We start from the raw sequence: 27,529 nt of genomic DNA, 5'->3' as shown, positions 1-27,529 counted from the left end.
GTCTGGCAGGGAGCAGCGGCCCACAGAGAAGCCAGAGTGGTGGCGAAATGCACAACTGCAAGGACTGGCTGACAGTGGACGATTGGGCACATGAGAGACAATCCCCTCTCCCAACACACATTGCAAGAGGGAGACCCACAGCCAGAGGCTGGGAGTGGGTGCGGGGAGGGGGAGGCTACACAAGGCAATTGTGCATCAACCCTGCATGAATATGGATAGTTGATTCTTGTTCTCTGCGGTAGTTATGTTCCATAAAGTCACCAAAAACACTGAAAACTGAACCATTGCTCCCAAGGGAAATACAGGGATAGGATCCTGTGAGCCTCTATTTACAACATTTTTGTCAACAAATCAAAACAAAACTTTGTCTAATGTGTGTTCCTGTTTAAAAGACACTTTATTTCATATACACTGTTGATATGCTAGCATTGAACTCAGTCAACAGTACTATAAGCTAACGCCTAAATGAAGTTTATCTAATTAACACACGTGTTCTCTGAAAAGAATATCGCAGGCTTCTTGCACTTAGGAACATGAGACAGCACTTCAGCAATACACTTGGGGGACATTTTAAACAGTGAAATCACCAAGAAAAGCCAAAGAGTGTGAAAAACATGGCACTAAGTTGACTGTGAAAACAACATTTGTTTGCACTCTGAGAACTGAATCAAAAAGGCAGTGTCACCTTGTTCTACCTCATCTGGGAACATGTGCATCAGTTGAAAATTTTTTCACTGCTTTGCCCATGTCTGCAAATGACTGTGAAAGCACCATGAGTATTGATTTTGGGGTAACAAATAAATTTTAGTGGGTAGTAGAATTTGCAAATTCTATGTGCAAGTTATGAGAATTGACTATATCTAGTCTACTTGTGTTATACACACAGTGCTTCTGCATCGATTCATAGAATTGACAAATTCAGGGATTAATTATATCATTTAATCATAGGTATTTAATCTGTCAACTCTATGAACACATTAGATAAACCATTTTTAAACTTCCTTTAGATGTGTTTTGATATTCTATATTTTATCATGTAAAAACACTATAGTACTATTAGACAAACCATGATATAACAGAGAGAGAGCTAGGTTTGAGTTTTGATTTTCATGTTTGCAGAGGAAGAGCTGTTAATTCCAGCCATACCCATTCACTGGATTGCTTTGAGGAAAGTGTGATAATGTGTGTGAAAGCACTTTGTAACACCACTGCCTCTAGGTTTCATGCTTTTTGATTAATGACATAAATGATAAAGATGTGCTCACTTACCTGTACCCAAATATAGCTATCCACTGCTTTTAGAACCTTCACATTGTTAATGGGGTGGATCTCGACCAACAAAGTTAAGCACCTTGAACCTATAATGTAAAGGATGCTTTTAGTAGCAAAGTCCAGAATATCACAAATTATCTCTTCTACATAGGTCTGAACTTTGGAAATGTAAAATGTATTACTTATTGTGTTAGCTACTCCACAAACAAAAGTATTTGTCTTAAAATTGACTTTGAGACTTCTTAAAACCCAAAGTAGATAAAGAAAACATCATTGGACTTCCCTGGTGGCGCAGTGGTTAAGAATCCGCCTGTCAATGCAGGGGACACGGGTTCGAGCCGTGGTCTGGGAAGATCCCACATGCTGCGGAGCAACTAAGCCCGTGAGCCACAACTACTGAGACTGTGCTCTTGAACCCGCAAGCCACAACTACTGAGCCCGCATGCCACAACTACTGAAGCCCGCACGCCTAGAGCCCGTGCTCCACAACAAGAGAAGCCAACGCACTGAGAAGCCTGCTCGCCGCAACTACAGAAAGCCCACGCGCAGCAACGAAGACCCAACGCAGCTAAAAATAAATTTAATTAATTAAAAAAATATATATATCATAAAGGAGAAGTCAATGTACACAGAATGAGGAACAAGTTCCTACCCATTCCTCAGCCATTTTAAGATCACTTCACAGGCCCTCTCAGCTTCTAAGTCTAAACAAATATAACTCAGTTCAGTGTCACTGTAATTCTGCAGCACAGTGGCAAATATTGTGTGTAGGAAAATATAAAGATATTTCTGATGCATGAATGTGTTACGGTTGACAGCAACTAGGACAGGGGCTTGAGCTCCCTCAGGAAGGGTTGTGGAACTGCATGGATAAAGACTAACTTATTTCCTCAGTGCCACATCTGAGCAAATGTCATAAAAGATAGCAATTAGGAGGAAGTGTTGGACACAGGATAGAATGGGGACATCCAAATTTAGGCCAAAAGTTCCCCTCCTCAGAAAAGGAGTTGCCTTATATTTGAGTTCTTATAACGACTAATATTCTCAGGTGCTTTCTTGGTGACTTTATTTTTTATTTTTATTTTTTCATATGCATAGAACTTTATTTTTAAGTCTGGTGAGAGCCAACACATTGTCATTTATTTTTGATTTGAATTTTATTTTATTTATTTATTTTTATACAGCAGGTTCTTATTAGTTATCTATTTTATACATATTAGTGTATATATGTCAATGCCGCTCTCCCAGTTCATCCCACCACCCCACTCGCCCTTGGTGCGCATACGTTTGTTCTCTACATCTGCGTCTCTATTTCTGCCTTGCAAACCGGTTCATCTGTACCATTTTTCTACATTCCACATATATGCATTAATAGGCGATATTTGTTTTTTTCTTTCTGACTTGGTGACTTTATTTTGAATAATAATTTACAATTTGGGGATGGTGCAGCAGCCTGGAATTGAAGCAGTACCAGTTTTCACTATTTTCACTATTTAAGAAAGTAACCTAACAGCACTGCTTTATGTTAAGAAAAAGGAAAAAAAAAGGTAAAGAATATAAAACAATTTCTGGGATACTGCCTCACAATTTTGAGGACTGGATATCTCTGTAAACACACCTTTTTAGAGATTACTAAAAAAGCAAAGCAGTGAGTGAGTTATTATGTGGGATCACAAATACACAATGACAGAACAAATGAAAAACAAATATTGCTTGGTTGACGGGTACGTGTAGCTTAGAATAAAAATCCAGTGACAGGATCATTCACAATTCAAAGGGGCTATATTTCTAATAACTGGAACAAGGTAAAGGTGAGGTACTTTGGGAATCTGCTTGATGACTCAAAAAATGGCTCTAAGAATAAGAGAGAGATTGATGTCAAAGATACTTGTGGAAAAAAATAGAATAAAAATGTTCTGTGAGAATGAGAAAAAAAGTAATTTTCCTTATTATGTTGTTTTAAGTGTATATAACTAGTTTAACACAGTAAATAGTAGAAGCTGATATTTGACTGTTTCATCTCTTGCCCTAAAAGCTTATATATTCCTTTTGGGGGAAAAAGGTTTTTGGGGGGCAGGCAAGGGAATCTTCTCATTGGAAAAATAAGGAATCACTTTCTACTCGGCCTTTTTTGTCACTGAATCTGTTCCCAGATGAGATAACCAGCTATCAGCTAAATTCACTTGCCTTTGAAATGGGAGGATTACCAAGGTAGAAACCATCTTCCTACACTAATTTTTTGCTTCTTTAGGGCAGCCCAGATACTTAACTAATATAAGTAGTTTAATGATAAGAGTAATTGTGCAAACAGAAATGTCCCTCAATAACATACCATGTGATTCCATAGTGTAACAGCAAGCACTCTGGATTAGGATTCTAGAGACATCGGTTCTAGTTTAAAATCTGCCACTAACCTTATATATACTTTCCAGCACTTCATGAAGCTTTCCTAGGCCTCAGTGCTTTGGGGGCTTTTGTTGTTGTTGTTTTTGGCCGCACCGTGTGTGCCTTGCGGGATCTCAGTTCCCTGCCCAGGGATTGAACCCAGGCCCTGGCAGTGAAAGCACCAAGTCCTAACCACTGGACCGTCAGGGAATTCCCAGTGCTTTGTTTTTTACAAGATAAAGTGAAAAACTACAGAATCAGATCATTTCTACAATCATTTTCATCCATAAAATCCGCTGATTCCATGAAGTGCTTAAAGTTGTCTCAAGAATTCAGAGAATCCAGTTATCAGTGGAGACTGGGAGGGCATCACTGAAGGGCAAGATACGTCCAGGCACAGGAAGGAGAGCAGCAGGATGAAAAGGGACAACATGGATGGACCTCAAGGGTGTTATGCTAAGTGAAGTAAGTCAAACGAAGAATGAAATAATGCCATTTGCAGCAACATGGTTGGACCTAGAGATGATCGTATTAAGTGAAGTAAGTCAGACAGAGAAAGACAAATATACGATATCACTTATATGTGAAATCTAAAAAAATGATACAAATGAACTTATTTACAGAAAAGAAACAGACTCACAGACAGAAAACAAACTTACGGTTACCAGAGGGGAAAGAGTTGGGGAGGGATAAATTAGGAATTTGGGATGAACAGATACACGCTACTACATGTAAAACAGATAAACAACAAGGTCTTAGTGTACAGTACAGGGAACTATATTCAATACCTTGTAATAACCTTGTATAAAGGAAAAGAATCTGAAAAACTACATATATGTATAACTGAATCACTTTGCTGGACACCAAAAACTAACACAACATTGTAAATCAACTATAATAAAAGACAAATACCGTATGATCTCTCTTACATGTGGAATCAAAAAAACCAAACCAAAACCAAAACCAAGCTTATAGATACAGAGGACGGATTGGTGGTTGCAGGAGGTGGGGGTAGAGGAGAGGTGGGGAGAAATGGATGAACATTTTTGTTTCGTTTTGTTTAAATTGAATTAAAAAAAATATTTTTTTAAAGCACAGGAATAGGCATGGCATTGGGAGGATGAAGAGTGAGCAAAAGAAAGAACCTGGTCTGATGCAGGTGAAGGGTACATGTTGTGAAACGGCGACAAGGTTGGAAGAGTCCGGTAGAGTCTGGTTGTGAAGAAGCTCTGGTTATTAGAGCTCCGGAATCAAAGCACAGCTCCACGGAGCGTCTCCAGCACTTAACTGTCTATAATAGTGCCTGGAGTGCTGGAGCAGCAGTGGGGCCCAAGACACGAGGTCGCCCCTACTGCTCCGCACGGGGACCTGCTGTACCTTGGGGCAAACGTAACTCCACCAGGGAGAGTGAAAGGGGCACCTAAGCCTGGCCCCTATGGAAGGCCATTTTCTAAATAAAACATTAAGTCTGCCATGGCCTCAGCCAATAAGAGAAGCACTGCGGACAAAAACCTTACTGTAAAGTATGTAGACCAAGGAACCCTATCTTGCTCATATGAGAGATGTTACAGGTTGTGTCATTTGCAGTGGAAAAATCTCATTATAAGCAACAGAGTGTTAATACCTTGAGGCAAACTACATTTTATAATCAAATGGCTTATCAGGTTATTCATGGACAGATAAAATAAGTCTTTGCAAAAGGCAAAATATTTGCAAAATATTTGTTCAAAGGACGAATCATTATAATAGATCCTACAGGTCTTTCTGGTCACATAATTTCTGAAATCTTAACTGAACAGAAGGCCTTGTAAGTGTCTCCATGATCTGTTTGCAACTTACCCTCATTTCTCGCTGGCCTCAGTTCCCAGCACTCTGCCGCTGTTCATGCCACTCCAGCCTCACTGACCTCACTATCCTTGAACAGTGAGTCTACCAAGTACTCTGGCCTCAGGGTCTTTGCGCTGGCTGTTCGTTCTGCCAGAAATGTGTTTTCCCGTGGCGCACGCTTGCCCCCTCCTTTCAGATCTCTGTTTAACCTCTCCTTTAATAGTGTTTCCTAGGATCATCCCTCAAATAAGCTAACTGGGCTCAAATACTTGCCTCAGACTCTACTTACAGGGGAAACCCAAACTAAAACAAGAAGTCATCTCAGGGGACAGGATCACTTTAGCCACGAGGTGCTGGCACGAGGGAGTGGGGAGAGTGAAATAGGGAAGAAGAGTATGCAGTGTACGGGCACTGTCAATTGACTGACCACCTTGCATGGAGGGCACCTCAGAATCATCCACTTTAGGGCTGGAAAGGGGGAGTATTTATCCTTCAGCTCCTTGTCCCCAGATTGGTCATGGCTTATCCTACTGGAAATCCTTTCCAAACATACTTCCAGGTGGTACACATGCAGGTGGTAAGCAGATTTTCCCAAGGGCTCTGGGCAAAAAGCGAGAAGTAGGTAGAGCAGCTGAGGTGAGGCACTGCCTGTCAAATTACATTTGGGCAGAGCTGGTTCTCACTGTAGTGGCTGGTATAAAAGGTGAGCTAAGATAAAGTATGGGGGTTCCAATACAAAAATTAACACTATTCATTCTACTATTTTAAAAGATGTGATCAGATAATTTCACAAGAGGTACATCAAATTTTCAAGGCTTAGTAACATTACCTGAATAGGTTTTAACGTTGTAATCAAATCAAACTTACAATAAAGTTGGCCTGAAAGTACATTTTATGATATACATAATCGCCACTCTTCTGCATGACGATTAGGCATAGATGGTAAATATCATGTAAAGATTATAGTTTCTACTGGGTTTACCAACATAGTAAGGAATTTCTAAGGCTCAAAGGAATAAGGTTTCAAAAAGAACTGGGAGGCACAGGGAGCTAATCCAAGGTTCTGTACAGATGCCTAGGCTCATAATTGGGATGAACACAGCAACTATTAGCCCAGGAGATCAGGCTGACATCCATTCCCTTGTTTTAGGAGTCAGAACACAAATGTTTTAGAACCTATCTTGCTTCAGCTAGTCCATTTCCATCATCTCTGAATTAAGCACTGCACCTAATTCTAAGAGGAGCAGAGGATGCTAAGAGGAGGACATGAGGGACTTCCCTGGTGGCGCAGTGGTTAAGAATCCACCTGCCAATGCAAGGGACACGGGTCCAAACCCTGGTCCGGGAAGATCCCACATGCTGCGGAGCAACTAAGCCCGTGCACCACAACTACTGAGCCTGCGCTCTAGAGCCCGAGAGCCACAACTACTGAAGCCTGTGAGCCTAGAGCCCGTGCTCTGCAACAAGAAGCTACCACAATGAGAAGCCCGCTCACTACAACGAATAGTAGCCCCTGCTCGCCGCAACTAGAGAAAGCCCACATGTAACAACGAAGACCCAACACAGCCAAAAAAAAAAAAAACAGAGGAGGACATAACACAGAAGAGGGAAGAGGACTGCTGAGGTTCTCAGTATAACATGGCAGGAGGGAAGGTTGGGATGAGTAAAACAATGATGAGATTTCAGGGAAAGCCTTCTGCCCGCCAACATCTCTCCTAAACTGTTCTGCTGAGGTCCCTGAGAAGGTCCCATCCAGACTCAGTTCTGGTTCCCTTGACACTCTAAGCTGGCTCTGTGGGAGTCCAGGACTGCCTCATAAGCCTCATTGGAAAGTATTTATAAAGGGTTTTTCCATCACACATAACTGCAGGAAAATACGTCCGAGTGGGAACTCTGCTAACAAAAGAAGGAGCTTAAGTGCCAAACAAACAGAAGAGATGGAAAGCACTGCAGGATAGGAATAGAAAGAGACTGACATGCGATCTACCTGACCAGAGGTTGAAAAATGGTAGTCCACAGGCTGGATCCAGCCACAGGTGGTTATCATTGCCTGAAGAGAATTTTTTTTTGAGTATCTGGGCTGGGACTTCCCTGGTGGCAAAGTGGTTAACAATCCGCCTGCTAATGCAAGGGACATGCGTTCGAGCCCTGGTCCGGGAAGATCCCACATGCCACGGAGCAACTAAGCCTGTGCACCACAACTACTGAGCCTGCGCTCTGGAGCCCACAAGCCTAGAGCCCGTGCTCCGCAACAGGAGAAGCCACCTCAGTGAGAAGCCCATGCACCTCAATGAAGAGTAGCCTCCACTCACCGCAACTAGAGAAAGCCCATGCGTAGCAACAAAGACCTAATGCAGCCAAAAATAAATAAATAAATTTATTTATTTAAAAAAAAAATATCTGGGCCAACATTTAAAAATTAAAATTTTACATAAAAGTCCATACTTCTCTTGATAAACTGAAAAGCTGGTCCCACTAGGCTTATTGCCCAACTTTGGAGATGAGACACATGCCTCATGGGGCACCCTGCCTACCACTACACCCTATAGCTCGCCGTGTGGGCAACTGCCACTCCTCTCCTGCATCCATTGTATCCCCAGCACTGTGCATTGGGCCTGACCCACTGCAGGCACTCCATATTTGTTGAGTTCTGGACAGATGGATGATAAAAAATGTTAAAAGGAAGTGAGGGAGGGAATCATATAAGTAATCAACTATGAAGTGGGCCTTGGCAAATGAGTAGAACTGATTTTTATTTAGAATTGGTAGACTATTCATAATGCAATATGTGTTGGTTAGAAGTTCACCAGATAACAGGATAAAATGGCATTCTCCAAGCAATAGTAACGTCTTCCCAACCTTTTGTACCAGCTTCTGCCTGTAGGGTTTCTAGTGTGTTCTCCATATTCAGTCTACAGATGCTAACTGCCTTTTTAATATTTCTGTTATTCACTGTTATATTATTTTCTGTACTTTGTTTACTTGGAAAAAATATAAAGAAACCTCTTTTTCATGCTTGACATGACCTTTGCCTTTTTATTCTGAGATAAAGCTATTTGTAAAAATATTTGCAATTTGACTTAGTAGTTCAAGAAATCTTCATCTCTCAACAAGTACTAAAAACTGTGATTTCATTACCTGGTTGAAGCTCATTCCTTCTTCCTTCTTTAGCAGCTTGAACTAAACTTGTGGCTAATGGAAAAAGAAAAAAATAATCCATTAGCAAATGATCCATACAGTGGCTTGTTAAAGTTTAACATTTTATACCCAAAATAAGTGAGGGCTCAAAGCTGTCAGTGGATGATTAAGGTGAAATACAAAGTATTCTTTTTCATAGACAGACTCTACAGATTCTTTATTTCAAACCTAATCTCCCAAGTGCATCTTCTCCCAGAAAATCACTGTTATAGAATGATCAAATATTGCAAAAATTCAATACTTTGAAACTAAAAAAATGTAGTTTAGTTCTTGACTTGTAGCAATGAAAGAGTTCAACTTACCCAACAAAGTTCTCTCCCTGTTGACCGAGCAACTGACAACTTGCAAGTCTTTCTCAAATGTATAGAGATGCTATTAAAACAGAAGTATTTTTCAATTTGGAGTTTCATGTTAAACAACAATTTCATGAATGCAATTCCCATTCAGCTCTCTAGCAAGTATCATTGTGGCAAAGCATTTTATTAAAGAACCACCTGTGAACCAGTTTATCCATACTGAGAAGTTTCAGATTATTTTTTAAGAAAAATGTTTGCTATTGTAGGCCATCTTTGGCACTGAAACTTAACCATGAGACGACACAGTATAGTGGTTAAGAGTACAGAACTTGGAGCCAAGCTAGACCCAGGTTCAAATCCTAACTCTGCCACTTGCTAGCTTGTGTGACTTTAGATGAGTTATTCAACCTCTCTATCCTCCCATCAGTAAAACAGGAATCATAACACTACCTATCTCAGGAGATCCTTAGAAGTGGTGTGTTAGATAATCCACGTGAAAGTACTTACTACAATGTCTGCCACACATAATAAATACTCAAGTGTTAGCTATTATGATTATTGAGGCAAGTAACACTAATCAAATGACATGACTATGACATCATTAACTATGTCTAAGAGACTGCCACAAGTGCATCCCCTAAAGGACTCCCATATTTAGAACATTGGCAAAGCACTCTTCTTTTTTATTTAATCTTTATTTTTATTTTCTTGCTGTTTGATTGTTGCAAGATTCCATTTCCCGGAATAGTAAAGAAAATTAAAATGGTCATGCTGAAGGAGGATGTGAGGTGCAGATTGAGGAACTGGAGCCAATCACAGTTATATTAAGTAAACTCTCTTAAAATACAATTAGAGGATAAGGAAAGATAGAGCCTTAGACTTCAGGAGAGAGCAGGCTAAGAGAAACAGTGACTGCAGAACTATTACGAAGGTAATTAGTATCTGCAGACTAAAGAACCACTGAGAACATACTAGAATCCAGTGGCCAGAAGTTGATAGAAAATGTTGAAAAGTCAGGAAAAGGGAACTTTGAGTTAATAAGAAGGCTCTGAATTCATGTGAGAAATTTTGGTTTCCTTTGACTCCTGCTCTAACTGAGGGATTATTATTTATAAGTAAGAAGAGTCATGAATGTATATACTTAAGTTTTTAGTGTTTTATCCTTTTAAATAATAGATAACACACAAGGAGAGTCTCAGCGTTTAAAACATGCAAACACTACCAAATAAAATGTCTACGTTCTCCATAACAGTCACCCAATTCCAATTTCCTCTGAAAAGGAAACATGTTTGTAATTTGCTCTGTAGCCTTCCAGATCATTCAAAATGAGTTTTTAATATATATTTATGCACATATATATTTTTCTTGCAAGTTTTTTAAACATAAATGGAATGTGTTATTCTGGCAACTTGCTTTTTTCATGTAATAATGTGTTTTGGAATGCCTTCTGTGCCAGTGTCCATTTATAGACTTCTTAGTCCCTCAATATTGGTAAATTGTTTTGTTTTGTTTTTTAATTTATTTTTATTTATTTATTTTTGGCTGCACTGGGTCTTCGCCGCTGCGCGCAGGCCCCCTCCAGTTGTGGAGAGCGGGGGCTGCTCAGCAGTTGTGGAACAGGGGCCTAGCTGCTCCGCAGCATGTGGGATCCTCCCGGGCCAGGGCTCGAACCCGCGTCCCCCGCACTGGCGGGCAGATTCCCAACCACTGCGCCACCAGGGAAGTCCCTGGTAAATTGTTTTTATGCAGGCACAAAGTGACTCTCTCCCGTTTGCCTCAAGAATTTGACACACCTGTCACATTAACCAATGTCTTACGTGAGTGGTTTGAGGAAAGATTAAGAAAAGGAGGCTGGTTCTAAACCTGGATCTTTGAGAAGTAATGAGAAGCAAGAACAGTGAAGGTTAAGCAGAAGCAGAACTCAGAGCCAGAGGTCATTATGAGATCCTAAGCTTCTGGGAGCACACAAATCCTGGGGAGGGCGTTGGATTTCCTACATTCTTATAGAACATTGGATAATTGGTTTGAGCCAACTTGGCTTAAATCTCAAAGGACTAAGAGACCAGGTGACGTTTTGTTCCAGGAGTCCTTACACTTTTTTTTTTTTTTTTTTTTTTAAGATTATGGTAAAGGGAGAAGAGAAGGAAGGCAAAGAAATATAAACTAAATTTTTAGAAAATAAAATGAAATAAGAAGTTGTATCTAGAAAGAAGGAAAACTTTAAAAGCAGTAAAGTAACCAATAAGTAACTATAATCTATGGTGATTTTTACCTCATTTTGTTTGGTTTGGTAATCATACAATCCAAAGAAGACATTTCCCTTATCATCCTGAAAAGAAAAAATTAACTAGATGTTTATTAAATGTCATTGTTTAGGAAGTTACTAGTTTTAAAAGAAACCTGTAATAATTCAACCAGTATTAGCAACAAGCACTCTAAAGGTAGCCTGCTGTTCAGGTTCGAGAGGGACTGAACCTGTTTCTGCTGGTCATATGGATCAAAGAGTGAAAGGGAATAAGAATGTACAGCTCAGTGAGTCTGGGGGACCCTGTCTACTAGGACTGAGCATGGTGAAGGAGCGAATCTTTTTGTACTTCCATTTATTTCTGTAAGAGAATATATATGACGGCCACTGAAAGTGGCTAGAACAAGTCCCTGATATTCTTATAAGTAAAACTTTCTGAATCGTACAACTCCTTGAACGCAGCATCCTCATAGATACAACTTAAAATAACTTTTTTTAAGCAAAAAGAAAAAAAAGTACAGTAATACAACTGTGCAAAGCAAACTGACCACTGTTATTATTCTTCCATGTTTCACTACTACGGTAAAGTTATTTGTAAAGTTAAATTTTCTTTCCTTAGAACAATTAATATTGAAAACACACTGTCAAATAATAATACCTCAAAAGTCTGAGCATATATAAGTTTGAAAAGATGATGTACAGTAATAATATTTAATATTTTCTCAAAGATAAAAATTTAACATTAATTAGGTTTAAACATCTTTTACTTGGCATTTTTCCTCTAGAAAATGAAACTGTTCATCTATTCAAAACATTTGAGCGCTGTGTCAGACACTGTGTAGTTTTTTATTTAAAAAAGAGAAAACATTTCATAAGACTGAATTTCAATTACCCTATTCAATCTCACAAAAAAAGTCATATGTTAAAGATTAAATGCCAACAGGTCTTATTCACTACCCCTCAATAAGATACAGCATAAAACTCTGTAAAAAAAAGAAATGGTTAAAATGGTAAATTTTATGTTATATATATTTTACCACAATTTAAAAAAAGAATATAGGCATACCTTATAGGTATAAATAATATTTCCATTTCTTTCAACATTTAGTACACGTAAGCTCTCATAATTGTTTTCTAAAACACCTGAAACAATAATAATAGCAAGTTAATACTTAGCAGAAGACGTTTAAAAACATATCTAACAAATACAATATTAGTGAAAAGCCAAATACAAAAGAATACTGATCATTCCATTACATAGAGTTTAAAAACAAGCAAAGCTAATCTATTTCATTAGAGATCAGACTAGTAATGACCTTTAGGGAAGAGGAAAGGAGCAGTGATTAGGAACTACCTCAAGGGAGCCTTCCTAATGAAAGTGTACACACTGGAAAAAACCAGCAGAATCTACTGAAGCTGAATATATATGGCTCAAAAATTGCCCTTGTACATATATCTCATAAGAAGTATACACATATTGGGGCAAAGAACACATATGACACCTACAGCAGTATGGTTCAGAGACTTCCCTGGTGGCAAAGTGGTTAAGAATCCGTCTGCCAACGTAGGGGACACAGGTTCAAGCCCTGGTCTGGGAAGATCCCACATGCCACAGGGCAACTATGCCCATGCGCCACAACTACTGAGCCTGCGTTCTAGAGCCCGTGAGCCAAAACTACTGAGCCCGCATGCCACAACTACAGAAGCCCGCATGCCTAGAGCATGTGCTCCACAACAAGAGAAGCCACTGCAGTGAGAAGCCCACACACCGTAACAAAGAGTAGCCCCCGCTCGCTGCAACTAGAGAAAGCCTGCGCATGGCAACAAAGACCCAAAGCAGCCAAAAATAAATAAATATAGCACTATGGTTCATAATAGTCAAAACTGGAAACCCAAAATACCCATCAGGCAAAGAATGAATAAATTGTGGTATATTCAAACAATGGAATATTATACAACAATAAAAATGAATTAACTTGCTATAACATACACCATAAATGAGTACAAGAAGCCCACATACTCACCCCTCCCAAAAAAGGTACAAACTGTATGATTTAATTTACACACAAGTTTCAAAACCTGGCAAAAAGAATCTATTGTGCTAGATGAGTGATTGCTGGAAAGGAGTATGAAGGGGACCTTTGGGGTTCTATTAATTTTCTCCTTCCGGCTCTGAGTGCTAGTTCCATGGGTGTGCCTCACTTTGTGAAAATTAACTGAGTTGTGCACTTGTGATTTATGTACTTTTCGGTATGAAGGCCAAATTTGATGAAGCATATAAAGATTTTTTACATAAAACATTTAACTTGTAAGTTAACTGACCATCATTTTTCTTCTAAAATTTTAGGATATTCCTCCGATTTCTACAGTTAAAGGATTTAAACACTGGTTAGAAACAGCATTGATAATTATCATCATTAATTGGGAAGAAAAGTATATTTCCCCAATTTCTTCAAAATTAAATTGCTTAAACTTGACTCATTTTCCCCACACAAGAGTAGTGTTATTAGATGTTAAAATATTATGTTGCTTATGACAAATTCCAATATTCAGACAAAACATATGCAAAATATCCTATAAATCAGAGCAAATTTCAGTTTGTATTCCTGATTAAAAAGGAAAAGTCGAGACACAAAATCAGGATAATTGGTGAGCTCAACCCCTGCACTGGAGCTGGGAGTGGAAAACATTTAGAGATGGTTCACTGAGAACTTAGGAATCATCCTGAGATCTCTCTTGCCAACTCCTCACAAGAAGAAGCTGCCTGGCTCTTCAGGGGGCAGGGCAAAGAGAGGGGCAAGTGTTGCTTATACATGGGTATATACACCTTTCAATGTATATTGAGGTATCAGACACATCATTCTCAATGATTAAAAAAATAAGAATAATCACTTGGTCTCTTAGGATAATAGTATGATTCAATTAGCTTACTGCTGAACAGCACTTCATAATTTACAGAGTTCTCATTGCTATCTCAATCACACTGTGTAAGGTACTACAGGCCCATTGTATGGGTAAAACAACTGAGTTTCAATGAAGTTAAGATATTTGGCCAATATCATATATTGAAAAAGTGGCACAGACTAATTTCAAGCCTAGGAAAAGGTAAACAGAATGAACTAAGTTTCCTGTATCATACTCACAATGGGAAAACGGATAATTACTGAAAAATCCTTTAAGGTAGATTTTGCAGGCATCTAAAGAGAATTTCAGTGAGTTTCTTTTCATCCTGCACATGACTCAAAACTCCTGGAATGCAATGTATCAATATTTTGAGAAGTTTTTTTTTTTTCTTTCAAGATTATAAGGATGCTGGAAGAGACCTTCTCAAAAGTACACTTAAAAGGTTTCAACTAAGATAAGAAACTTCTTTACAAGACTCTTGCTAAGAAAATCCAATTTCCTTGCAAAAGCACATCTATTTCCAAATCACTAAAATATTAAGAGAAAAAAATTCTCCAACAAGTGCAGATTACAACACATGATATATGCTTATTCCATTAAATCAATGGTTCTCAATGCTGGTTGTGTTAGAATCCTCAGGGGAGATTTTAAAAGAACATGGATGCCCAAGCCCTGCCCCAAATATCCTAATTTTTTTGAGCTGGTGAGGGGCCTACTCTCTGGTGTGTGTATTTTTAAGTTTCCCTTGTTATTCTAATGTGCAGCCAGGGCTGGGAACCACTGAACTACATATTTATAAATAATATACATTAAACAATATTCATTAGATAGCATAACTAGGACCTGCTTATAATGTAACCAGAGTAGAAAGAAATAATAAAAATAATGCCTTCATGGGTCTGTTAGGGAGTAAGAATTGCAGTCTTAAATAATCCTGCAGTTAAGTACGTGGTTCTCATCTGAAGGATATTTGCATTTGATAAATTTAGCAATGTTGGTAAGCCAGAGACCAGTGTCTCAACCACACACTATAAACCCATCATCCCTTCCTCTCCGGATTAGTTGCTCATGTTTTAGACACACCCTTTTAAAAGACTTACTCAATAACCTCTTTGCTTATTCATTCTGACTCTTCTTCCACTAGTTCAACACTGGAAAGTCCAGAGGAGGAAGTTTAGCAACTTCAAATGAGGAAATGTGATTTAATTTTACAGTTCAGTGAAATCAGAGTTCATGAAGGAAAAATGTAGCATTCTGATAAATACTTGCATAAGTAAACCTACTAAAAAACGGAGAGTACCTAGATATTAAAGGTGTTGGTGAGTCACAGCTCATGTAAAATTAAAGCTGGTTTGCCACCCCAGTGTCCACTGAAGCACTATTTAAAATAGCCAGGTCATGGAAGCAACCTAAATGCCCACTGACAGATGAATGGATAAAGAAGATGTGGTATATATATACAATGGACTATTACTCAGCCATAAAAAGGAACAAAATTGGGTCATTTGTAGAGATATGGATGGACCTAGAGGCTGTCATAGAGAGTGAAGTAAGTCAGAGAGAAAAAAACAAATATATATTAACGCATATATGTGGAATCTAGAAAAATGGTACAGATGAACCAGTTCACAAGGCAGAAATAGAGACACAGATGTAGAGAACAAACGTATGGACACCAAGGGGGGAAAGCAGCAGTGGGGGTGGGGAGCTGGTGGTGGGATGAACTGGGAGATTGGGATTGACATATATACACTAATATGTATAAAATAGATAACTAATAAGAAACTGCTGTATTAAAAATAAATAAAATTCAAAAAAAACCACATAAATATTTTCATTTATAGTTTCTATCTTTGATGTCATGCACAGAATTGTCTTTCCTACCCTGAGATTATATAAATGTTTGGTATATATTTTTCTACAATTTTTGTGTTTTTATTTTTTAAATTATATATTTGATCCAACTAAAATTTATTTATGTATTTAAACTCATACATATACAGTATAACATTTGTCATTATACTTTGTTTACAAATGGTTACCCAGTTGTTCAAATGCCATTTATTGAATTATCTGTTTTTTCTGAAATGCCACACTTATAATGTAGTAAACCCCTATGTATATTTCTGAACTACCTATTCCTGTTCCATTGACCTGTCTACATATTATTAAGTCAATGCCACGTTGCTTTGATTACAGCTCTATAATGTTTTTAATATTTGGTGGTCAAGTCCTCTGTGATTACTCTTCTTTCATGGCTATTCTCATCCTTTTATCTTTTCAAATAAACTTTAGGGTAAATTTGTAAAAAAAAAAAAAAAAAGCTCGTTTGCCAGATAAGTCTCGTCCACTTCAATGTATTCTTTGCCAAACACGAGTGATTTCACTTTAAAAGAAGATGTCTGTCAAATATGTAAATTTGGTTTCCAACTGCTATGAGACAAAAATCAAATAAAAGTATTCCTTTTCTTTCCAGTGACTATGGGGGTGGGGGGAGTCTCACAGCCTTATACAAAAATTTGAACTAGTTCCTAAAACAGAGATCAAGGAGTGCTAAGATATAATTATCCTATGACATTTCTATTCTGTAAATAATTCACATAAATCCTCCTGCTCAACAGGACCAGATATTATAATTTCTAAACATATGAAGTAAACATTATTATATGATTTATATTTCATATTCTGAATAAAATGAGAAAAATCAAGGATGGGGTGATTAGTTAAGCAATAAAGAGAGAAGAGAATTAGAAAAGGAGACTAGGAAGGTAGGGGAAGGAAAAGTGAAAAGGAAGGACAGTGGCAAGAGAAGAGTGAAACAATAAACAAAAACAATGTGACTAAGCCAATCCTCTGGCCCCCAAATCTGTCTGGGGGTATCTAGGAGGCAACAATAAAAGCATTACTCTTGAGTCAGTTAACTGGTAAAATATATCACTTCCCTGGAAATAATGAATAACTACAATATTTGAAAGATTAATCAATCTGGAACATTAATAAATTCTAATAAATTTGTAAATCTAATACTAATTGAAGCAGACAAGGAGATATAGGCAAGAAAACCTACATTATTTCTGGTCTTAAATATACGTGACATTTAAACCTTAGAAAATTTATACACCGGAGAATTTTTCTTAGTTTCCTGAAGATATGATACATCCCAAGAGGGGATTAAGCATTAGATAGAAAAATTAATATATAAAATCTATTATATTGCTACATAACAGTAATAGTTAGAACCTATAATGTTTTTAAATGTGCTATTTATGAGAGCAACAAAAAATAATAACAACCCAGGAATAAATGTGGCAAAAACCTTCATGGAGAAAATTCTAAGACTTGTTAAGAATCATAAAGGGGCTCTAAATAAACAACAAGCTATACTTTGTTCATAGTTGGGAAGATTTAATATTGTAAAGACGCCAATTCTCCCCAAGCTGATCTATAGATTCAATGCAACTCAAATCAAAAATCCAACAGACTTTCTGGTGAAATCTAACTGGCTGATTCCAAAATATATATGTAAGAACAAGGAGCATAGAATAGCCAAGATGATCCTAAAGACGACTGATGTGAGAAGACTTACTCTAACAGTTATCAAGACTTAACAGAAAGATAGTTACTAAGATGTCTTCATCTAACATTGGCCAATGGAACAAAATTAAAAGCCGAGAAAAGGAGACTCACACACATATGGAAACTCGATGTGTGAAGGAAGTGGTTTTGTTGTCAGTGAGAAAAGGTAGGGCTATTTGGTTAGTGACACCAGAACTACTAGCTATTAACAGAGAAAAACAATGCAATTTACAAAAGAATATTTTAACACCCGTAAGCTATAAATAATAACAGAACAAAATCATGTAACCACCACCCAGCTTAAAAATAGCAAATATCAGGACTACTTTTGAAGGTTCTGGTGTCCCCCTATTTGATTCCTACATATTACAAAAATAAATTCCAGATGGATTAAAAAGATAACAAAATTCAAAGAAAAAAGCTTTAAAGCTTTTAGAAGTTAATATAAAAATGTCTTCATGGCTTCTAAATTTCTTTAAAATATCCAAAAAGCACAAACCATAAAGGAAGAGACTCATAAATTAGACTACATTATAATCAAGAACTCTTGTTTATCAAGGGTAATCACAAACTGAAAAAACCAAGAGATTGAGGGAAGATATCTGCAACATATATGATGAACAAAGGACTAGAATCCACAATGAAGAATGCCTTAAAATCAATATAAAAAAACCCCACAATAGACAAATGGACAAAAGGATGAACCAACATCCCATAGAAGGGGAAACTCAAATAGCCAGTAAGTATATAGAGATGTTCAACCTCAAACCACAATGAAGTAATGTTTAGACCCACCAGTTTGACAAGAAATTTAAAATCTGGAAAAATCAAGAGCTTGTGAAGATACAGAGTACCAAAAACATTTCTGTACCACAAATAGGGTAGTTAGTAAGTACAAGTACTTTAGAAGACAATTTGGCACTACCCAGGAAAAGTGAAGACGTGCATAGCCTGTGACTCAGCAACTCTACTGTCAGACATCCATCCTAGAGAAACATGTAAAGTGTGCTCCAGGTTAGTAAAAGCATAGACTGTAACAACAAACCCCAGAAACCTCCCAAATGTCACTGTTGGGAAAAAGATAAGTTGGGTTCCCTAGGAAACATCCTGAGACAGTTTAGTATGCAGGGTATTTACTAGGGAGTGCTTACTAAAGTGGGATTAACACCTGTAGCAGGAAGGAGAAGGAAGCAGGACCAGGCTGGGGAAGAAGTCAAGTTATAATGAAGGCCCAGTGGCCTCAGGACCTTGGGGTCCTCCATCGGGGAAGCTCTAGAACTGAAATGAATTGTCAGAGTTGTCCCATGTGAGTCAAAATGCCCAGGCCTTTATACCCCACCTCACCCTCTCATTAAAGAAGGCCATACCTAAACTAAAGGGGCATAAACTTGGGTGACGCAACCCTCTGCTGAGGCCATCCCTGAAGGGGCTGACAGCTGAGGGCTATCTGCTGCCCACACTTACAGCACCTGGGACAAGCCCTTTCTTGATAGGAAGATCTAAACACTGCATCTCCATGTCCACCATAGTGTTGTATAGTCACACAGATGGAATACTATACAGCAGTGAAAATTAACGACCTACAGCAGTCAACATGGATAAATCTTACACTACTGAGAAGAAAAAAAATGAAAAGAATACATATAGCATTCTTTCATTTACTTAAAGTTCACAAACAAGCAAAATGAAATGATATTTTGCTTAGGGAGATATACATATGGGTTAAAACTACAAATAGGATCAAAGAAATGTTAAAATATAAACATTTAAACGGTTATAGGTAACAACTTACAGATGAGGGATACAGAGAGAGACAGAATCAAATAGGGAGACAAAGAGCCTACACAAGTCTTGACATTGTTCTGTTTTTAAGGTGGGTACACAGTGTTGCTTTTTTTATTATTTATAGCTTTATTATTTTAATAATAATATTTTTTTATTTATAGTTTTATTATTTATAGCTTAGATGTGTTAAAAATATTCTTTTAAAATATTCTTTTATAACTGTTTTAATTTTTTAAAGAACAAATATTTTCTTCCTTTATTTCAGGAGAAATAATTTTCCCAAAGTTCAACCTAGAACAAGAAACACATGCAGTAACCAAATCTGGTCTCCTTACTTCTTAACCCCTTTTTGACTAAAATGCTATCATATATGCACTGAATTTCTGTCCTGGCTGACTTAGCCCAGCTCTGTGGCTATTTTGCCAGAAATATGTCATACATCAGGAGTACTACTTAACACCACTAAGAAATCTTCAATTGTATTTGTTGATGGAAAAATATTAAGGCTTCAAATTTAGAGAGCAAGTGTGCAGAGAGGAGACTTTACAATGGTATAATTATTCATAATTTACATTTGAAAAGCCAAGACTTTGAAAGGAAAATAATTTGCACAAATGTGTGGAGTAATAGCTGTGCTAGAAATAAAATAGAATCCCACATTCCCCTGCCAGTGCTACAAATTACAGCAGCAGAATAATTAACTTGTGGTTTTTTTGAGCTACCACCCACTGGTGATTTTTCAGAAATAACAATTTCTTTTAGTATAATAGGGCTAATATCTTGCCAAGGTGCTCTGCAGGAGCAAAATACTACCAATATCAGAAAAATCTGGTATTTCTAGGAAGTTTAGTTTCTGAGGACCCAGGGGTATCTGCTGTTCGGAGAAATGTCAACACACAAGTTTATATGTCTTCACAGATGAGTGAAAGACACAAGGAAGCCAAAATCTAACTGGCTCACACACAGCTTTTCAATCACAACACACATTACTGAAACATAAGGCTGTGGCATTTCACACTTCATCTAACTTCTCATTTTCAGACACCTGCCACTTAGCTATATAAGGTGGAGGTCCAGAGGAAGGACCACTTTGTGGTGGAAAGCATAAACCTTCAAAAGCTCTTTAGACATTTAGGAGACTTTTAAAAAATTTCCCCCAAAAGTGAAGCTTTACTAATAATGACACTAGTCGTTTGTCAAACTCACTAGTCAAACTGGAGCCTTGAGCTAGACAAACATGACTCCCTATTTGGAACCAACAACCAACATGCCAAGACAAGGAACCCTACAAATATTCTGCTAAAGCCATAGGATAGAAAACTTTCTCCAGCGATAAGGGGAAAGGAGTTGTAGATACGGGTAATTTGATGGACCTCTCCAAAAAATGCCCTCCAGCAAGTCTAAGTGTTTAAGGAAAACCAGAGGGGGGAAAAAAAGAGGTAAACACACAGAAGTGGCTAGCTCCTGTGCACAACTGGGATCCAGGGTATCATTTCTTTGAACCTGAACCTAAGCCCTGAAGATGCAACATTATTTACAGCAAACGTTTCTTCTTAAAAAACAACCTGGGAAATCACAGAGTTCCCCTTCTTTAAAGTTTTGATTGATCAATGCTGGAAAGGCTCGAAAGTCACTTTCCACTCCCTTATCAAAATCAAAACAAAGGATTTTTGAGACAGATGAAAACCAAAGCCTCAACTGCCCAGAATGTATTCCAATTCACCCTGAGGAAGTTGGGCAGGACACCCGAGGATCACTTGGTCTCACGCCTCTTGCTGGCCGGCACAGGTGGTCTCTGGGTTGGTGGTGACGGGCTTGATGCTTTGGAAAACAGTGGGCTCTCAGTTCATTGCTCACAGCCTGAAAGCAGACCCCTACCCTCTTGCACTTCACATCCGAAGTGGCATGTCCCCTAAATCACGGATACTGTTCACCCAGAAACATGTCTCACAAACGTGGGGACAAACTGTGCACCTGTTAAGTATTTATACGGTGGTTTTCCTGGTGGCCACGATTCATCTTGTCTTTCTCATAACGCGAGAACTTCCAGGAGCCTCTAGTCTTGGTAGAACCCCTACCCGGGTGATGAATCTTTTTAGGCAGGTGAGATATGAATAAAGCATAGAGAACCACCCTCTCCCACTCCCTGCAGCCTTGTGCCGGAGGAGTTGCGCAGTCTGGGCAGCTGCTCCTCCACGCCCTGCTCTGATGAGATGATGCCGAGGGTACCACTAGTGTCCCAGCCTTCCTACTGAAGGTGACTTACTGTGGGCAACCCTTAAGCCAGAAGCTGGAGGACTCGCTAGAAGAAGCAGTGCCCACCTAGAGGGATGGGCTAGGGAGGGTGGGAGGGGATATCGGTGTATATGTACACGTAGAGCTGATTCACTGTTATACAGCAGAAACTAACACACCATTGTAAAGCAATTATACTCCAATAAAGATGTTAAAAAAAAACAGGCAGTGCAACTCCGCCACCGAGACCTTGCCCACCTTGCCCCGGGGGCTGTCCCTCCGCCCTTCACCCAGTGGCCCCGGGTGAGGGTGGCAAAACCCAGACTCCAAAGAGGGGAAGGTCACCCCTTCAGCACCAACCTTCACAGGTTGGCAGGGGGCACAGGCTGCGCGTCTGGCCGGTGCCCACCAACCACCCCGGCCCAGCCCAGGAACCACCTAGGTATGAATGACTCCGACTCCCCCGCCTCCGCTGCCCCTGCCTGCCCCCTCCATCCACCCCCCCACCCCGCCCCGACGCACGCCTACAGCACCTGGGCCGCCGCCTCCGGCCCCAGCGGCCACTAACGCCGCCCGCTGTGCCCGCAGCCACGGGAGCACGTCCTTCCCGAGATCGAAGTCGGAGACCAGACGGAGGGCCATTGCCCGGACGCGGCCACCGGGCAGCTCTGGGGCCCTGCGCCGCGGGCATTCCCGGCCCTCCGCGCGCCACCGCGCCCCGCGCCCGCCCCTCCTTCCTCTTCCCCACCCGCCGCTTTCGGTTCCGCCGCGGCCGAGCGGGAGAAGCCCCAGCACCGCCTCCTCCCGGCCCGGCCCGCGCCGCGCACGTGAGCCTCGAGCTGCGCACGCTGGGCCGGCGGGGGGATGGGGGAGGGGGGGCGACGAGGGCGCGGGGGAGCAGACCCAGCCCGGCCGCGAACCCTCGGCTTGCACCCTCGCGGCGGAGGAAAGAGAGGGAGGGAGGATTTGTTTTTTAAAGAGGCGTGGAGATGTTGCTGGACCAATGGTTTCCAAACTATGCTGCATATGACATGTGGGCGATAGGCGTTTTGGGTTTTTTTGTTTGTTTGTTAATCCCCAGGTGAGTCCACTGTGCAGCAAAATTTAGAAACCAGTTGGCTAGAGAGAGGTATTACTAGCTGGGTCACCTGAGAAGGTTCAAGGTCATCACCGGGGCAGAAGCTGGCGGTGGCTTGGGCCTATTCAACCCAATTTCAGGGTGGTGGTATTTTATTAGTAGTACTTAAGTAGAAAGTAGAAGCGAGGTGTATGTGAGATGATTCTATTTTAACAGAGATTCGGAGACACTGGAAAGGGTCAATCAGCTCAACACAAACAGGTCTTCTGCCTATTTACGGGGCTCCCTACACTGGATGCAACGAAGCTGAATTGGTTTTTTTTGTTTGTTTTTTTTTTGTTTTTAATCAGTCATCAATTTTATACACATCACTATATACATGTCAATCCCAATCGCCCAATTCCGAAGCTGAATTGTTGAAGATTTCCTCTGCACTTAGTCTTTTAAAAGTGCTCTCCTTCCAGGGGCACCTGTGGTGTGGGGTACCATCTCATTCCCATACCTATAAATAAGTCCAGCGTTTTCTTAATCTTGCCACTCAGGCTTCTTTTCATTAGAGAGCGTACCGTCAGTGTTGCTTGCTGTACCTTTGGCACTGCAGATCCAATCCATCCTGAACGTCAATGCCAAGTTATTACTCTCCCTAAAACAAAGCTGTCCTCATGGCCCCGTGCAGAAGACTTTGAGTAACAGCTGACTGCAGGATAAAGTGCCTATACTTTACTGGACCCTTCCAGCCTTTTCACCTAGACCTTCGGCTCCAGGTTGGCCTGATTCCAGAACCCTCTGATTCCACCCACTTGCCTCCGAAAAAAATCACCAGACCCTTCCAATCTGGATCCACAAAGCTTTCTCACAGCTTCAGCCCCTAGCGACCTTCCTAACCCTGAACTTCTAGAGAGATGTTGCTAGTACACCTCATTTGACAATCAAATACCGCATGGAGCCGTGAATTGAATCTTGAGTCTTGCACACCCCTCTGCGGCGGCTAACAGAGCAGCCAGAAGGTGCTCCACTGTTACTGTAGAGTGAGTCAATACAGTATGGACTAAGGGGTGCTTTGTCACATGTTTCTCAAAGTGACGGTCTGAAAACTACCCTCTGTTTTACAATGCAGACTCCTAGGCTCTAGTCTAGACCTGGGCAAGGCACAGAAATGTGCATTTCAGCCCGAGCCTCAGGTGATTCTTAGGCTTGCTAAGATTTGAAAACTTCTCTAAATAAAGGTAAAAGAAACTCTTGATTTCGCCCTACAGACACGTTTCTTCAGCTGCGGTGGTGGATGATTTCGGGTAGCTCTCCACTACTCACCACCATATTCGTAGGAAAATCATCCTACCTGTAAAGTGCATGAAGCTTTAACAGAAATGCTTACTGAGGCTGCTGATATTGCTAGTGCAAAGAAGGGTGGCCACTGAAATAATGGGGAGATACTACAACGAATGTTTCATACCAAATGGAGCTGGTTGCCTTTGTCATACAGAAACGTCTTCACTTTCCTATTTTAAAAATTAAATAAGTTTCTGTTGATTTTTTTCTCAGTTAACTTCTATTTTGACCAAGCGAGACTGATTTTATAGTCTTCATCAAGCAGTAATTATATAAAAATTCCCTTCAAAATAAATTTAAGTAAAAAAGAATATAGAGAAGGTGAGAAATAATAACTAAGATACCAGAAAGACATGGCCAAAGCCATGAAGGTAGTATATGAATGGCTGAGCTTTGGAGATAATTCACTAAGGAAAAGACTAGTGAATGGCAACTTACTGGTTTACAATTTGTGAAAGATTAACAGAAAAAGAATGCTGGATGGATTATCCTTGAACTCTAAAGAAGGCAGAACTGGAAACTGCCCTATCTTCTTTAGTTAAAAAGCTGCTTCATTGATGGATGTGTTAACTTGACCGTGGTAATCATTTCACCATGTATATTTATATCAAATCATCACATTGTACACTTTAAATATTTGCCTAAAAAGAAAGGGAAAAGAAAAGAAAGCTGCCTCAGAATCGTTAAGCACTGGAACTGGCTTTTGAATAGAATAGAAATATTTCTATTTCTTGGGGATTTTAAGAATTAACCATCATCTTCCTTAAAATCATAGCATAGCATAGAGTTGGAGACCTAAGGATTTTATAATCAAGACCTTTATCTTAGAGACGAGGACACAGGCTCAAAATGGTGAAATGAATGTCTGGTCTAAAGTAGCAAAGCTAGTTAACCACGATGTTGGGATCAGAACACAGGTCTCCTGCTATTGGTGTTTGTGTTGATTATGTCCAGTGAACTGACTTAGAAGACTCAAATTACGTTACAGCCTGAGGATTCCGAGTTATCCAAATACCACACCCCGACTGGAGTAGAATTCTGGGACCACAGTGAGAAATCACAGAACTTGAATCACATGGTTTCCTCAAAATAGTCTAGGTTCTTTGTGATTTCATCTTGAGTTTTAGAGTTGAAGGAAACTAAAGGAATTGGAAATGTGGGTTGAATGAATCATTTGTAAATGAAAATAGTTTATCTCATAGAGATGTTAAAATGAAAAGTTCCACTCGGTTCTCCTAACCAAGAAAGAACGTCTGGAAGTGGGAAACTATACAAGTTGATTCTGAAGGAGTTAGAAAATGGCCTATTTAACAAATCTAGTCCAAAATTCTAAAACTGCAAGGAATCTAAGGAAAGGACTAACGAAATCAATACTAGGTTTGAAATTGGCATTCAGTAGAGCAATAAATATGCTAAAAGAACATTTTTATTAATAAACTCATGTGGTTGAAATTAAGTAGAAGTGAATCAACTAAAAACCAAACCTTGCATTTTGGAGGCTAATCCTTTGAAAGCACAGCTGAGAATGTTTTCCTTAAAATTAATAGAGGTTACCAAAAAACCCATTAGAATCTCTAAATAGTGCATGAGTAAGGTTCCTCTGAACTTTCTAGGAAATAATAATTGAAGTTTTGTAACTAAGATGCTAAAGCACTTACAATGAGGTGACTTCTTATGTAGGTATTAAGAATGCTGCTTCCCTACAGTAATCTATTTCTAGCAGATATATTTAATATGTTTTTAAGTAAATATCTACGGTGGTGATCATTATGACAGCCCCCATCCATTTGCCCCCAGTCAGGTGTTAACAGTTCCTCTTGCCAGTGACTGGGAGTGGGCATGTGCATCCGTCAGGATTAGGTTCACCAGAAGTTATTGAAAACCCAAATTAACAATGAATTGAACACACAGGTTTTATTTTCTCACCTATCTGGAGGTAGGTAGTCCAGTGCTTGTAAGGGCAGGTCTCTGAAATCAGGAATCCAGGCTTCTTCCAGCTCTTTCTTCTATCAGCTCTTTGAGTATATCCTTGTCCTCATGGTCTAAGGTGACTGTGAAAGCTTCAACCATCTTGTCTGCATTACAAAAGTCAAAATGGAAGAAGGGAGATAAAAGAGGATGCTGCCTTCCTTTTAAGAATACTTCCCACAGGGTCTACATAACATTTTTACTTAAACTTACAAGGAAATAATTTACAAGGAGTCTTTTAAATGACTAGTCATATGCCCAGATAAAAATTGGGATAATATTACTAAAGAAAGTGGGGAGAACCGATGCTAGAGGCCTCTACCATGGCATGAAATCCAATTCTGGACAATGGGTTGCAAGGAAACCTCTAGTGTGGTATTTCTGGGAAAGATTTCTCTATTCCTAAAAAAGGAGACATGGGAAAAGAAGGTCCTTTTCAGCCTTTATATATTTCAAGGGCTGGATATGATTCCTGGAACTTCACCAATCCTGCTACCAGTCTGAAGAGGGAGTCAACAGATGGAAGTGGGCAGGGCCCAGAAAACTGCAGAGAAAGGGGGCCTTGGCCTGTCATTCTTGAACCCAGCCCTACCTCTGGCCTTTTTGATATTAGAGATAACAAACTTCCCTACTGTTTAAACAAAATTGAGTCAGACTTTTATTTTACTTGAGGCCAAGGCTCTCAATTTTAAAGCCCTATCAGGGGCTTCCCTGGTGGCGCAGTGGTTGAGAGTCCGCCTGCCAATGCAGGGGACACGGGTTCGAGCCCTGGTCTGGGAGGATCCCACATGCCGCGGAGCGACTGGGCCCGTGAGCCACAACTACTGAGCCTGAGCGTCTGGAGCCTGTGCTCTGCAACAAGAGAGGCCGCGATGGTGAGAGGCCTGCGCACCGCGATGAAGAGTGGTCCCCACCTGCCGCCAACTAGAGAAAGCCCTCGCACAGAGGCGAGGACCCAACACAGCCATAAATAAATAAAAAATAAATAAATAAAAATAAAAATTAAAAAAAAAAAAAAAAGGCCTATCATTTCAGAATTTTGGTAACTTCCACCAAAGAGTGCTCCGATCATAATAGGTTTTGAACACATTAGGACACATTGCCCTATATTTTTGTATTGTTCTTATTAACATAAAATGAAATAATGTTAAAGGAGTAGGCTTGGGGGAAAAAAACCCAGATAAGCAAAAAGTTAATTCCAGATCCCTGATAACTTAAGAACCTTTGGATCAGATCACACTTGAAACTCATTCTATCAGCAGACTTTTTAATTACATGAGCCAACAAATTTCCTTTATTATGTAAGCTGTTTGGATTGGATTCTCAGTTATTTCTTCTTAAAGCACCCCAAGTTGGGGATTCTCAACTTTAATGAGCACACAAATCACCTGAGGATCTTGTTAAACTGTAGATTCTGATTCGGCAGGCTGG

General features: G+C 39.7%; 1 protein-coding gene across 6 annotated transcripts in view; it reads right to left on the bottom strand.

Annotated features, from left to right (window-relative positions):
• The window catches only part of GSAP (gamma-secretase activating protein), a 92,010-nt gene extending 65,900 nt beyond the window's left edge, over nucleotides 1-26,110 (bottom strand). For 2 of the 6 annotated variants that reach the window (XR_009008837.1, XM_057549969.1), the window contains exons 1-6: nucleotides 22,257-22,516; nucleotides 12,290-12,366; nucleotides 11,251-11,307; nucleotides 8,985-9,054; nucleotides 8,623-8,676; nucleotides 1,270-1,358 (exon numbers count right to left, since the gene is read on the bottom strand). Coding sequence is in view for 4 of the 6 variants with exons in the window: in XM_057549969.1 (XP_057405952.1) it covers nucleotides 1,270-1,358; nucleotides 8,623-8,676; nucleotides 8,985-9,054; nucleotides 11,251-11,307; nucleotides 12,290-12,366; nucleotides 22,257-22,365 (456 nt within the window). In the remaining 2 variants the exon portion in view is untranslated. Of the gene's footprint in view, nucleotides 1-1,269; nucleotides 1,359-8,622; nucleotides 8,677-8,984; nucleotides 9,055-11,250; nucleotides 11,308-12,289; nucleotides 12,367-22,256; nucleotides 22,517-26,056 lie in introns of those variants that run through there. The other 4 variants (XM_057549967.1, XM_057549968.1, XM_057549972.1 and 1 more) reach the window with 3 other exon arrangements.
• Nucleotides 26,111-27,529: the final 1,419 nt, after the last annotated feature.

The sequence above is a fragment of the Balaenoptera acutorostrata genome, chromosome 7, assembly GCF_949987535.1.
Source record: "Balaenoptera acutorostrata chromosome 7, mBalAcu1.1, whole genome shotgun sequence".
In the NCBI taxonomy this organism is placed as follows: Eukaryota; Metazoa; Chordata; class Mammalia; order Artiodactyla; family Balaenopteridae; genus Balaenoptera; species Balaenoptera acutorostrata.
The sequence above is the reverse complement of the archived record's forward strand: the minus strand, read 5'-3'. Positions and strand labels throughout refer to the sequence as shown.